The sequence below is a fragment of the Solea solea genome, chromosome 13 (assembly GCF_958295425.1).
Source record: "Solea solea chromosome 13, fSolSol10.1, whole genome shotgun sequence".
Classification (NCBI taxonomy): Eukaryota; Metazoa; Chordata; class Actinopteri; order Pleuronectiformes; family Soleidae; genus Solea; species Solea solea.
The window spans coordinates 1,638,711-1,653,806 of NC_081146.1; the positions used below are offsets into that span (position 1 = coordinate 1,638,711).

The 15,096-nt window shown below is 43.1% G+C and overlaps 1 protein-coding gene and 1 long non-coding RNA gene across 2 annotated transcripts; one reads left to right on the forward strand and one right to left on the reverse strand.

Annotated features, from left to right (window-relative positions):
* Positions 1 to 38: 38 nt before the first annotated feature.
* On the reverse strand, positions 39 to 4,587 carry si:ch73-139j3.4 (CD82 antigen). Its single transcript, XM_058647929.1, has 8 exons — positions 4,049 to 4,587; positions 3,667 to 3,745; positions 3,462 to 3,574; positions 3,294 to 3,368; positions 2,995 to 3,093; positions 2,651 to 2,893; positions 653 to 736; positions 39 to 464 (listed from the first exon to the last, which is right to left on the reverse strand). The coding sequence occupies exons 1-8, from the start codon at positions 4,112 to 4,114 to the stop codon at positions 297 to 299; spliced, it is 927 nt and encodes a 308-aa protein (XP_058503912.1). The 5' UTR covers positions 4,115 to 4,587; the 3' UTR covers positions 39 to 296.
* Positions 4,588 to 5,578: 991 nt separating this feature from the next.
* LOC131471469 (uncharacterized) lies at positions 5,579 to 11,435 on the forward strand. Its single transcript, XR_009241998.1, has 4 exons — positions 5,579 to 5,666; positions 10,755 to 10,909; positions 10,992 to 11,087; positions 11,220 to 11,435. It is a non-coding gene; the product is annotated as an uncharacterized LOC131471469 (long non-coding RNA).
* Positions 11,436 to 15,096: the final 3,661 nt, after the last annotated feature.

Sequence of the window (15,096 nt, forward strand, 5' to 3'; positions counted from 1 at the left end):
AAAGATTGTTTATATTTATAACAATGAAATGTTCTGTGTTAAAATTCAATTCAGTTTTATTTGTAGAGTCACAACAACATCATCTGAAGTCTTTAAGCAAGAGAGTGAATGACCACATGCGGCTAAACTGATGACATCACTGATGACATCACTCACCAGCATCATGGAAGAACTACACAAATATAAAACAAGTGCATGATGATATCTATAAAACTAAATCACAGATGTTTATGAATGATTGGATGTAATGCTCTGTGTGAACACCAGGGGACGCTGTGGTAGATTTATACTGTTATTTATTGCAGATTGGTACACTGAATAACCGATGAGTGATTTTGATCGTCAATCATCTGATAATCCTCAGAAGGGGTGGGGTCAGGATCAATAAGCTGATTGGCTTCTTTCAAAGAGGTTTTTCTTCCAAACGTTTGATACAGAGACACGACAACTGCCACCTGGACAACCTGGTGACAAAGACAGGTGCTGTTAGCGCCACCCACAGGCTGCTGCTCACACTATAGCGTCACAGAGTCACCATTCACACCTTAGTTTACACCTGAGTTTACACCTGACTTCACACCTGGTTCATACCTGGTTCACAAACTCAGGTGTGAACCAGGTATGAACAGTTTCTTTTTGAATCTGGTCTCACCTGAAGAACCATGAGGCTGATGTCCATGGCGACAATGGTCAGAATGTTTTCCTGCAGCCAATCACTGAGCGCCTGTTTACAGCCCTGCAACAAACAAACAAACACAAGTGTCCAGGGGGGTATTCCATCAACGTAGCTAAGAATTGCCAGACTTAGGTGTAAACTTGAAGCTTGACTAAGCTCCACTTCCCAATCTAGCTCCAAGTCGTTCCATCAAGTGAAATCAGCTGACTCCACCTGACGCTTAGTCAAGCCTCACCTGTTAAGCCTCAACTTGTGCACGCCCACAGGGAAAATAAAAAGCCCATTCTAGTCGAGCGCGGAAACTGTGAAAAATGCCGAAAAGCAAGAGAAAAGAACGTGCAGAGATGTTCTCCGCAGCGGAGCAAACCCTCCTCATGGAGGTATATGAGGATTACAGCCACATAATCCCAAAGAAGGGCAATACCACGGCAATCAATAAAGTGAGGGATGTGGCGTGGCAGAATATTGGTGACAGGCTGAATGTGTAAGTGACAAAGAAAATGAAGTATTTCAGCATCATCATGTTATATAAATCCCCCATCAAAGGGACAACATATATGGAGACAATAATCTACCAATTGATTTCTTGATGGTTTTTGTTTTAAACTAATCAATTATGTGGACCTATTAATGCAACCAAATCCCTACAATTTAAAGGAAAATCCCCAAAGAACAAAAAGACAGCCCTAATAAGTAACATTCATATGAACATAATTAAAATAGCATTATTGTTTCACTGCAATTTATGTGAAATTCTCCATATTTGATCCTTTGGCAGCCCTAGTAGTAATGTTAGAAAGTGATACTCATCACATTTATCAACTGAATGTTATGCAAATCGATGGGATAGCTTTCATTTATTTCCTGCATGGCCAATTGTATAGAATTGATATCATTATCATTTAAGCCTGTCATTTTTACATGCTGTATTTGTGCTACTTCTGTATTTTGTCCCAGATGCTATATGTTGAATTGTTGTATTTTCATTTTATTTTATGTAAAGCACTTTGAATCACCTTGTGCTAAAATGTGCTATATAAAGTAGCCTTGCCTACATTTTTGATAATAATAGGCTACATTTAATCAAAGTATTTTACATGACTCATCACATTTATCATACAATTGATGGTAGATTATTACATGAAGAAATGCAATGTTGGTTATCATTCTATAGGAATTAATCATATGACAGATCTATTGATTATTTATCTAGAATCATTTCAGCAAATCAAGCAATTCAATGGAGACGAGGAGCCCTATTACAGTCAGTGAATGCAGGTGACAGCAAATCAATCATCTAATTGTGGTTTGGTGTACACATTCAATCTTTTGTTTTCAATGCCTCAATTTCCTTTTATTATATTTTTTGCTAATTAGTTTAATTTTGTATTTATTTGTGTCTTATTTTTTATTATATTTTATTTTGGTGATAGTGTTCTTTAATGTACTTATAGATAATATATAATTATTAGTTTAAATCATTTCTTTAATACATTTTATTATATATTTTATGTTTTACATATTATTTTATCATTCCATGACAGTTGTGTGTCTCTGTTTCTGTCTATTGGACATTCTTTGATCATAGATGGTGCTAAGCTTCACTTTTAGCCTGCTACAAACCAGGTTTGCCCGGCAGCATAAGTTACCATGGTTACTTGGCTGGCATTCACATTAGCCACCTTGGTGGAACAGGGTTGAGGCTCAGATTGATGGAACGGAAACCTGAGCCACAGTTATGGCTTAGCCATGGTTGAGGCTTAGCCAGAGTCATAGTTTCCATGGTTACTGAGTTGGGGCTAATCTCAGCCTCTTTGATGGAACCGAACTCTCACTCATATTAGCCCGACTTGGCCATATAAGCTTGGCTTTGCCTTTAGCCTGCTTGATGGAATACCCCCCAGCTTGATGGAATACCCGCCAGGTAAACAAACGATAACAAATAAAACAAACACAAAACAAATGTGTATGAACCTGTTCATAGGAACTGTTTCCTTTCCCGAACACAGGTGTCTCTGTGGCTTTCAGGTTCTGTGGGAAATCCAAGTTCTGTTGGACGTCCAGGTTCAGGTTCTCTAAGCACCAGATGGAGTCAGTGCTGCTTTGAAAGGAGTTGAAACAGGAACATGGAAGAACATGAGGTTCACTCAGGTTCAGGCTGTTGATGAAAGTGTTCTTCAGCCAATCAGAGCGTCCTGTCCTGCCACAGCACCGCCCCTGTCAATCAGTTAATGAGCTGGTTAACCCTCAGACTCACATGAATCTGCAGGTTATTGATCAGTTAATGAGTTAATGAGCTGGTTAACCGTCAGACTCACATGAATCTGCAGGTTATTGATCAGAACGTCATCAGAACTACTGCTGTTTCCAAAGTGAAAGATGAGGACGTCCAGAGCTGTGTCCACACTGTCCTCTATCTGAGACACAGAGACACGGGTAAATCATGTATTATGAATGGGTGAATGGGTTAGTGATGAATGTTAATGCAATAATGTAACAATAAACTTGATCATAACCAGATCCTCGGTAACTCTAAATCAGTTTATACAAAGAAAACCTGACTGTGGTGATCAGACTGATTGATTGATTGATTGATTGATTGATTGATTGTTCTCACCTTGTTTCTGTTGATGAGCAGCAGCAGTGTGACAAACAGCTGACCCAAGATCAGGACAATGAAGAAGCCCAGGTACTGTGAAGACAGACCATAAACTGCTGAGGCACAGGTGTTATTACAGGTGTCACAGGTGTTTTTTTTTTAACATCACATGTTGTTGTCACTCACTACCAGTAGGAGGAGCCTGTGTTCTGTCGTTGTTCCAACACATCCAAGGATGCTAACCGCTATCACCACACAACCAACTGTCAGGAGGCTGAACGCCACAGCAGACAACTCCTCTAAAGCACACACACACACACACACACAGAGGAGTGAGTGGGTGAGTGAGTGAGTGAGTGAATGAGTGAGTGAGTAAGTGAGTGAGTGTCACCTGACGCCAGGTGTGACAGGAAGTTCCCTCTGTCAAAGAGAATCCAGGCGCCACAGCCCGTCACACTCAGGCCCAGAGCCTGCAGGCAGAGGTCAAAGGTCAGACACACATGACAAACATGTTACTGATGCTCTTCACTAAAGGTTAAGTCTGTAACTTTTAGACGTTTAAACACAGAAAAACTGTGTCAAACATACATGTAATGACACATGTTACATACATTAATGTTATATACGTGTGTGTGTGTGTGTGTGTGTCAGAACGACGTCACAGCTGATGATCAATACTCTGTCATGTGACTGATCATGTGACCGATCATGTGACTTATCTGATCGTCACATAAAGAAGCAGCGTGAATAAAAAGTGTCTTTCTCTTTCTCACCAGTAGGAGGAAGTTGAGTAGAAGTGAGCAGAACTTCAGCAGCTGGACCTTCAGATCCAGCTTCATCCTGGTTCTGGTCCTAGTCTTGTTTCTGTTTAGGCTCCAGATCAGTTAAACAGCAGAACCAGAATGTGACTGTAAGATCCAACGAGTGTGAGAGGCAGGGTCAAAGTTCACTTCCTCATTCTCCCCCCGTCTCTCTCACACACACGTTTGTTTTGTTTGAACACACTTAATTTCCCATAATGCCTCAGGAGACGTCTGTTCCAGGAACAAGGAATGTTGATAAAGTTAATCATTAATCAATAATGAAACTTCTCTCACAGGAAGTGATGTTAAAGACACTGAGACACACACACACACACACAGAGACACACGCACAGAAACATACACACACACACAGACATGCGCGCACACACACACACACACACAGACATGCGCACACGCACACACACACACACACAGACATGCGCGCACACACACACACACAGACATGCGCGCACACACAGACACACACAGACACACACAAACACAGACAGACACACACAGACTGAAGGAGATTTACTGACGTTGGCAGCTTCACAGCGCTCCCCGGAGGCTCCGCCCCCTCAGTGTGTTAATGAGGAAGACAAATAGCCAGCCACCTCTGAACCCTGATGTTACAGTCTCACAGAGGTCAGAGGTCACAGCTCAGCCTCGTTCCCATGTCTGTCAACACTTGTGTGTTTTACAGCATTCTGAGCAGTTACCATGGTAACAGAGAATCCTGCTCTGTGATTGGCTGTTGGTTTACCATGGACTGTGTGATGTCCTGGAACTTTCTCCAGACCTTGAACATGGTTGAGAATATGGTTTTCCAGGACCCTTGAATCATCTTCATAAAGATCTCAAGAACCGTTCAGTGTGTCTTCCAGGTGCCTGGTTTATGTGCAGTTGTTGTGTAGTTTTTGTGTAGTTGTGTAGTTTTTGTGTAGTTGTGCAGTTTTTGTGTAGTTTTTGCATAGTTGTGCAGTTTTTGTGTAGTTATTGCGTAGTTGTGCAGTTTTTGTGTAGTTGTGCAGTTTTTGTGCAGTTTTTGTGTAGTTGTGCAGTTTTTGTGTAGTTGTGCAGTTTTTGTGTATTTTTGTGTAGTTGTGTTGTTTTTGTGTAGTTGTGTAGTTTTTGTGTAGTTGTGCAGTTTTTGTGTAGTTTTTGCGTAGTTGTGCAGTTTTTGTGTAGTTGTGTAGTTTTGCCCATGCTGCCCTGTTGCATGCTGGGGCACTTAGACTGTATATAAGTTGAAGTAAGTGTTGATCTGTGATTGGTGGAAACAGTGTGACATCACAGTCTTGTATACAAAATACAAATAAAAAAAATCAGACCAGGTTCTCCAGGTTCTTCTGGAGAACGACACGTTCCACACTGGAGAACAAACAGCATCACTGTTGTCGTCTTTTCTTCAAAACAATAAAGTTGTGTGTGTGTGTGTTTTTTTTCAGGTTTAAAGACACACCCCTCTCTCTCTGCTCATTCATTCTCTCTCCCTCTCTCTGCTCAGTCAGTGAATGTCTCTCATCCAGGATGAACGTGCCGCTCTCTCTCTCTCTCTGGTTTGTTCTGCTAACGTCAACCTGCTGTGGTGAGTGACCTCTGACCTTTGTATATTCACTTGTACCTGAGCTCCACCCTCCATCTTGTGAAGGTTCTACTGATCACTCTGGAGGTCCTACTGAAGGTTCCACTGTTGGTTGAGTGAGAAGGTTCTGACAGGAGGTGAACGTGGTTTTCCACTGCTCTTGAAACCAAAACTAAAGCAGCAAACTGTTGTTTATTCCTTCAGGAATCCACCGGGTTCATGTTCATTCACAGAGAAGCAGCCTGTCCAGACCTGAACCTGCTGCAGCGAGACTCTCTCATGTTCCTCGTGTTTTTCTGAGACTAAACCTCACCATCTGTGTCCTTCAAAATGTCTCTGTCTCTGTAAAAGTGTAAACAGTAGGGCTGGAAAGTCCCAGTCGACTGGTCGATTAATCAGTCGATACGTTCTGGTTCGACTCAAATTGTGATAAGTCGACTTTTTGCCGTGTTCATTTCATACAGTCTATGGTTAATTTGATTTCAACTGGAGGAACGTACCAAGTGCTAATTGATGTATTTTCAGAGCCCCCCTTTTTCACAGGTAACAGCGTGTCTTCAGAGATCACCCCCCCTTGTTTTCAGTATTTTGGATTAGCCCAACCCACAGGAGACAGAAAGATTATAGAAACTTCCAGTGGTTTTATTTAATGTTGAGCTACAGTCAGTCGTCCTCTAACATCCATGTCAAAGACGTCACAGTGTGGCAACATTTTACAAAAACAGATGATGATAAAAAAGTCAAATACAAAGTGTGCGTTGCATTTTGAGTCGAAATTTCAGGGCTTCAGTCGACCATGAATTTCTTTGGTTGATTACAGCCCAGTAAACAGGACATTAAACTTAGTTTGGACTCTGCAGAAAAAAGGTTCCTGATCTCAGTCACATCAGTAAGTTCTGATCCAGTTCTGATCCAGGTTTAAGGCCCAGTCAGATCTTCAACAAACCAAAAACACCAGACTGTGGTTTAAAACCAGAGGGGTCTGTTGAGGCTGCAGGCGAGTCCTTACTCGTCCTTATTCTACATGCTGAGTCATGTTTCAGCAGGAAAATCAAAACATGAACGTTGGGTCCGTTCACTTCATCAACACTGATGAAGTAGAATGGAACTCAGCCATCGTCACTATTTTCATATTATTTACACTTGGGAAAGACAGTGTTAGCATAGCTTAGCACAAAGACTGAAAGCAGGGCAAAAGTGTTAGCATAGCTTAGCACAAAGACTGAAAGCAGGGCAAAAGTTTTAGCATAGTTTAGCACAAAGACTGAAAGCAGGTAGAAAGTGTCAGCATAGCTTAGCACAAAGACTGAAATCAGGGAGAAAGTGTTAGCATAGTTTAGCACAAACACTGAAAGCAAGGAGAAAGTGTTAGCATAGCTTAGCACAAACACTGAAAGCAGGGAGAAAGTGTTAGCATAATGGATTGACAGTGTTAGCATAGCTTAGCACAAAGACTGAAAGCAGGGAGAAAGTGTTAGCATAGTGGATTGAAAGTGTTAGCATAGCTTAGCAAAAAGACTGAAAGTAGGGAGAAAGTGTTTGTCTGTTAGGTCAAAGAGAAAGTTGTTATTGTTGCTGTTTTGACATAGTTTCTATTGAGCCATCACCATCACCAGGTGTGAAGTTTCATTGGCTACAGGGAGTGGCTACACAGCTGCAACTAATCAGCACCTAATCAGGTGTCTTTTAAAAAGCAGCACTCACTTTTAAGCGGCAGCTTCAGCGGCAGACTCTTCCGACGGAGACCCAGGAAGACAAAGACAAAGGAGTCTAAACCGGAGTCTAAGACTCAGGAAGACAAAGACAAAGGAGTCTAAACCAGAGTCTTAAGACTCAGGAAGACAAAGACAAAGGAGTCCAAACCGGAGTCTAACAAGGAGGCTAACGAGGCTAAGTACCTGTCTGCAAGTGTTTTCTACCTTTCACATACAGTATGTGCGCTTTTTCCATTCCTGTTTATGTCTCCTCTCATAGATATTACAAACCTCACAATCACTCACAGCATCACCGTAATCTGTCCTCACTTATCTATCCCACCCGCTCCACACACATCCAACACCTTGTTGCAGGGGGCCTGTGGAACTGCCAGTCAGCTACCCGCAAGACTGAGTTCATCTCCGGCTTTGCTACTGAGCAATGACTGGACTTCCTTGCTCTCACTGAGACTTGGATAACACCCTCCAACACAGCCACCCCTGCGGCTCTCTCCTCCTCCCACTCCTTCTCCCACACACCCAGATCCACTGGAAGAGGTGGCGGGACAGGTCTGCTCATCAACCCCAACTGGACTTTCACTCTTTACCCACTGCCACACTTCTCTTCACAGTCGTTTGAATTTCATGCCATAACTGTAACTCACCCAGTCATCTACCGTCCACCAGGCCCATTGGGACACTTCTTGGAGGAACTAGATGTCCTCCTCTCAAACATCCCAGAAAATGGACCACCACTTGTTCTTCTTGGTGACTTCAACATCCAGTCAGAGGAGTCATCTGATCTACTTCTTCTACTTTCGTCTCTTTCTCTTTCACTTGCTCCTTCTCCACCAACTCACAAAGCTGGCAACCACCTTGACCTCATCTTCACCATAAACTGCTCCATTTCCGACCTCACGGTAACTCCACTTCATGTCTCTGATCATTTCTTCATTTCCTACTCTCTCCCACTCTCCCATTCTGATTATCTCATCTCATCAGATATTGCACTTGTTCGTTGTAACATTCGCTCTCTCTCTCCCTCCTCTCTCTCCTCAACTGTTCTATCAGCACTTCCTTCAGCTGACTCCTTCTCCCTCATGCATCCCAACTCTGCCACAGACACCTTCCTCTCTACTCTGTCCTCCTCTCTTGACTCTCTCTGTCCTCTTACTTCACGGCAGGTTCGTAAGTCCTCCCCAGCCCCGTGGCTGTCTGACTCCCCTGACACCCTGACGACCTGCTTTCCTATCACTCTCTTCTCTCCACCTTCACTGCCTCTACAGTATCTCTGCAGCCAAACAATCTTTCTATCAGACCAAAATTCAATCCTCTTTCTCTAACCCCAAAAAACTTTTCTCGATCTTCTCTAACCTCCTTGACCCCCCCACTCCCCCTCCTCCCTTCTACCAATTCACTTCGTCAACTACTTCACAAAAAAGTAGATGACATTCGCTCTTCTTTCTCAACCCCACCTCCTGATCTCACCACTCTACCAACCACACATTCAGCTCCTTCTCTATCCTCTTTCACCCCTCTATCTCATGATCAAGTTCTTTCCCTAATAACCTCTGCCCGCCCAACCTCCTGCCCCCTTGACCCTATCCCCTCTCACCTTCTTCAGTCAATTGCTTCTGATCTTCTTCCTTTCCTCACCCACCTCATTAACACATCTCTATCATCTGGTTGCTTTCCGGACTCTCTTAAAGAGGCCAGAGTGATCCCCCTCCTTAAAAAACCCACCCTTGACCCGTCTGAAGTAAATAACTACAGACCTGTCTCTCTTCTTCCTTTTCTCTCCAAAACTCTGGAGCGTGCTATCATTAATCAACTCTCCTCCTACCTTCACCGGAACAACCTTCTTGATCCTCTTCAGTCTGGTTTTAAAGCAGGTCACTCGACCGAAACTGCACTTCTTGCTGTCACTGAGCAACTCCACACTGCCAGGGCTGCCTCTCTCTCCTCTGTGCTCATCCTCTTGGACCTTTCTGCAGCATTTGACACAGTTAACCACCAGATCCTTACTTCCTCCCTTCAAGAACTAGGTGTCTCAGGCTCTGCACTTACCCTACTCTCGTCCTATCTTCAAAACCGAACATACAGAGTAACCTGGAGAGGATCCGTGTCTGAACCCTGTCCTCTAGCTACTGGGGTCCCTCAGGGTTCTGTCTTGGGCCCTCTCCTCTTCTCTCTATACACCAACTCTCTTGGTTCTGTTATTCTCTCTCATGGTTTTTCCTATCACAGCTACACCGATGACACCCAACTCATTCTCTCTTTTCCAAGCTCCGACACACATGTAGCAGAACGGATCTTCGCTTGTCTGACCGACATCTCTCAGTGGATGTCTGACCATCACCTGAAACTCAATCTCGACAAGACTGAGTTTCTTTTTCTCCCAGGAAAGGGCTCTCCCACCACAGACCTAACCATCACCCTCGACAACTCTGTGGTAACTCCTTCTCATACCGCAAGGAACCTGGGTGTGACACTTGATGACCATCTCTCCTTCACTGCCAACATTGCTGCAACAGCTCGATCTTGCAGATACATGTTGCACAAGAGAAGGATACGGCCTCTTCTAACCCAGAAGGCGGCACAGGTTCTGGTCCAGGCTCTTGTCATCTCACGCTTGGACTACTGCAACTCCCTCCTGGCTGGTCTCCCTGCGTGTGCCATATGACCTCTGCAACTCATCCAGAATGCAGCAGCTCGACTGGTCTTCAACTTACCAAAGTTCTCCCACACTACAACGCTCCTCAGCTCCCTTCACTGGCTTCCTGTAGCTGCTCGCATCCGCTTCAAGACTCTAGTGCTTGCGTTCCATGCTACAAAGGGATCCGGTCCAGCCTACATCCAGGACATGATCAAAACCTACACCCCAGCCCACCCACTCCGCTCTGCATCAACAAACCGGCTCGCTGCCCCCTCACTGAGAGGATCGCAGAGGCATTCGGAGAACTCGAGACTGTTCACTGTCCTATCTCCCAAATGGTGGAACGAGCTCCCCATCAACATCCGGACAGCGGAAAGCCTCCACATCTTCCGCCACCGACTAAAAACACATTTCTTCCGACTCTACCTCGACTAAGACGACGACGACGAAAAAACCCCAAAAAAAACAAACTTATACATCGCACTTATGACTAGCACTTCATAGTTTGGCTTTCTGAAGCTCTTTCTTACTTCTAGCTCTTATTTGTTCCCAAATGTTTAAATGCATTTATTGTAAGTCACTTTGGATAAAAGCGTCTGCTAAATGACATGTAATGTAATGTAATGTAATGTAATGTTAGCATAGTTTAGCACAAAGACTGAAAGCAGGGAGAAAGTGTTAGCATAGTGGATTAAAGTGTTAGCCTCAGTTTAGCTGACAGTTGTGTTTGTCTCTCCACAGGAGGTGATGAGTCGTCGACCACAGATTATTATTATGATGATAATCCCACAGCGACGCCAGATTATGACTACAATGCTACGTTTGACTACTACTTTGCCAACTGTAGCGTTAGTGGTGACTGCGTCATCAGTGCAGTTTCAGACATCGACAACGCGGTGAGAAACAAACAAAACTACAGTTCATCAATAATTAATCACCTGTGTGACCTCTGTGTGACCTCTGTGTGACCTCTGTCAGGCTGCAGCCATTGGTCAGTTGACCTCTCTGATCCCACTAGGATTGGCTGTCGCTCACATGTGCAACTGATGGAGTGGGCGGAGTCAGAGATCACAGGTGAGAACTATGCTGAAGCAGGTCTGAACCAGGTCTGATGCAGGTCTAAAGCAGGTCTGAACCAGGTCTGATGCAGGTCTAAAGCAGGTCTTCGTGTGATCCTGGTCTACATTTTTTTGTCTCCGACTGCAGGTATGTGACCTGTGATCTCTGAACACCTTCAGGACCAAACTACCAGCTGATCAATAACTGATCACCAATACCTTCATGTGGTCGATTATTCGATATTTTTTTTTTTTGTTCAATAACTTTTATAATACAATAAAGATTCAATAACTGATTAGTTGTTAGTAACCATGGTAACAGACATGTTTTGTTTCCTGTGTAATAAATGATTCTCCTGCCACAGCTGATGTTGTGAGTTTAGTGCTGCCACCTGCTGGACACAAATCTGTAAAACACCACAGGAGACCATGGGTCATTCTGGTCTCTCCCACACCAAAGCTCATAGAGAAAATCAGTGATTTTAGCTGGCGGGGACACAGGAGCTGAGGTCAATCTGAACAAAGGATCTCAAACACTGAAGTGACAAAATCAGACATTAGAACTTAGTGATGGAGGCAGCAGAGGACGAGCAGCTCCTGTGTGTGTGTGTGTGTGTGTGTGATGTTAAAATCACTGATTTTCTCTCTGAGATTGGTGTGACGTGAAATCACTGACTTTCTGTGTGGCAGAGACACATTGCGATGTATTAGTAGGTTGTAGAGTGGAGGCGTCGGCCTTGTTGCCACTGAGAGTCATGTGACAGGAAGTCAAAGAAACACACTTGAAAAGATGTGAACTATCCCTTTAATCAGAACATGACTCTCATATTTCACTAACAGTGACTCAGCAGTTCTTCTTTTCATATAACTCTAAGAACAAAGAACAGAGCGAACAGAGAGGTCAGTGAAGGTCATACAGCGTGACCTCTGACCTAACTAAAGAAGTGAGAGCAGCTTCTGTCTTCCTTAAATAAAACCGGAACTTAAATAACCTCAACGCCCCGCCCCTTCTGTCCTGCCCCCTCAGTCCTCCAGTAGACACATGTACTCGTCCAGCTCTTTGTCCAGTCGTCTTCTGGACATGGACATGTAGTCGTCCAGCTCTTTGTCCAGTCGTCTTCTGGACACGGACATGTAGTCGTCCAGCTGAGCGTCCAACTGTCTCTTGGTTGGAACGCTGTCTTTGCTGAGGCCACGCCCCCTGGTTGTGGAGGCCACACCCCTCGGCAGCTTCACGTTAAGGTGTCGTCCTGCAGAAGGGAGGACAGACGTTCTATCTCCATGGAAACATCAGGACAGTCAATGACTCAGTTGCTACGGTTACCACAGTGTGTGTGTGTGTGTGCGTGTGAGAAACTGACCTGTCAGTCTGTGGACGTGGCACCTCCTCCTCCTCAGGACGCGGTGCTGACCGAGACGACTTCTCAGGTGACCTCGTCCTGCAGAGGACACGCCCACACAAACGCAGGTGTGATCACAGGTAGACTTCAATCAGTTTTATCGTGGTCAGTTTTATCGTAAACCTACCTTGCAGTCTGTATTTTCTCATGAAGCTCCAGTAGCCTCGAAATTTGGAGGTGTGGTCATGCCACCAGAGACTCCTCCTCCTCCTCCTCCTCCTCCTCAGATGGCACGTCGCCCTCTGGTGGAAGTGAGGAGCCTAAAACACAGAGACAGGGGCCGTTTCTCAAGTATATACTTGAGAAGTACGCCTGGAGTACATACTTGCCAAGTACACAAGTCAGTCAGTCAGTCAGTCATCATCTACCGCTTTATCCTCCACCAGACGGTCGCGGGGGGTGCTGTGCCAATCTCAGCTACATCAGGCGATAGGCGGGGACACCCTGGACAGTTCGCTAATCCATCGCAGGTCCACACACACAGAGACAAACAACCATTCACTCTCACACCTATGGTCCAATTTACCTAATCCCTCATTTTGGACTGTGGGAGGAAGCCAGAGAAAACCCACGCACACACGGGGAGAACATGCAAACTCCATGCAGAAAGGCCCTTGTTCCAACCTTGTTCCATTTATAATATATATTTATTTATATTATTTTCCCATTTTAAATATGTAACTTCATTTATTAATTTATTTTATTAAAATATACAGTACAATGTGGAAATAGATATATTACAGCATTGTAGAGTAGTGTGTGAGACAAACTATAAATACGTCAGATCTTAACACACAAACCACATGTTTGAATTCTAAATGACTCATTTCTCGCCTCAAATGATCTTACAACTTTGTTCCGGGACACAGAAAAATATTTACATTTCTATTATCTGCTGCTATGTTCCGCCGAAATGTATTCTGGGATACATGGCCATCCTAAATACGTCATCTCCGATGCATACTTGGTAAAGATGGGCGGAGCGAGAACACTTCCGGGTTTGAGAACCGTCCTCGCTGTTCGCTTACTTGAGAATTGGAACAGAACTTGGACTGAGGCTGATGACGTTTTAAGTACGGGAGTACGCAAGTACACACAAGTTTATATAATCTAATTTATATAATTTATATAATCTGATCTATACAATCTGATCTATATAAATTATATAATCTGATCTATACAATCTGATCTATATAATTTATATAATCTGATTTATAAAATTGGATCATAATCTGATTTATATAATCTATATTTACGCATAGAAACACTTTAATATATATATTTAATAATATTTATAGGGTATATTATTTGCAGTCAGTTCTAGTTTTTTGTTGGACCAGTTTTGATATTTAATAATTGTAATAGTTTTATGATATTTAATCATTTTTATATTTAATAGTTTTATGATAATTGTAATAGTTTTATATTTCATCATTTTTATATTTAATAATTAGGATTATTAAATAGTTTCAATGAATTAGTTTAACCACAAATAAGAATTAAATGCATATTTATTTTTCTATCGTTATTATTTGAGTTTATCTGATTGATTGATTTTGCCACTGGTGTGCAAACATGCCCACAGTGCGGCGCTATGACGTGTTTTGACACTAAATCCAAACCTGAGAGGATCCAGATCCAGGGACCCGTTTCAGAAAGCAGGTTTAGTGAAAACTTACCCTGAGATTTTTTGGTTTCACAAAGCCACTTCAGCTTAATGCTGAGTCAGTTACCCCGGCAACATACTCCGTGAACCTAACCTGTCTCCTGCTGCTGAGCCTGAAGCTGAGTCTGACACTCGTCTCATGTCCTCATTCAAACAGTCGATATCAAAACACGTATCAGAGCATTCACCTGCCAAATTAATGACATTTACGTCTTTCAAAACATCAAAATCCTATCACATGTTACTTCCAGTGTGCAAACTATACCGCGGTTTTCGGGGGGGCTCATGTGTATTGGGTGGGGGGTTGCGGGATGGACACTTGCGTGTGCCTCAGAGCAAGGACTTGTGGTGTATTTCCACTCCCTCGGCACAACACGATTTAGGTTCTCCACTACAAAAAAATGAGGGATGTCCCGATAAAACTTTATCACTTCCGATACGATATTGATCCGATACGATATCAGCACAAATCTCACATACTTTAATGACTTATTTTGTAGTGTGGAATGTTAGAATAGTCTTGATCAAGTGATATTACTTAAACAGAGAACAATAGTATGAGGAAAACTGACCCATTTATTATTAACCAATAGTTACATCAATTTTAACCTTCAACATAAGAATATTTTATTTTTTGCCATGTTAATTTCATACAGTCTATGGTTCATTTCATCAGGAGGAAAGTACCAAGTGTTTTCAGAGCACCCGTGTTTCACAGGTAACAGTGTGTCTTCTAACCCTAACCCGAAGTGAATATTTCTGATGCAGCTGGAAACACTTTAACTTCACGGTCGTTTAGAAGTGACTTTTTGACGAAATCTTAATGTTTGACAGCATTTCAGTCACAGTCATGAAATAGTGTTGAGCAAAATGTTTTCATGTAAAAGAGTGAAAAAAGTGAGTCAGTTTGAACATGGACACTTTTATAATGATAGTTTTCTCATCTTCAGTTTGTGTGT

Coding starts and splice junctions, on each gene's coding strand:
- si:ch73-139j3.4 (XM_058647929.1), bottom strand. CDS start 4,114: ATGAAGCTGGATCTGAAGGTCCAGCTGCTGAAGTTCTGCTCACTTCTA. Junction 3,369..3,461: donor ACAGGCTCCTCCTACTGGTA/GTGAGTGACAAC, acceptor CTGTCTTCACAG/TACCTGGGCTTCTTCATTGT. Junction 2,894..2,994: donor TCAATAACCTGCAGATTCAT/GTGAGTCTGACG, acceptor ACTGATTGACAG/GGGCGGTGCTGTGGCAGGAC.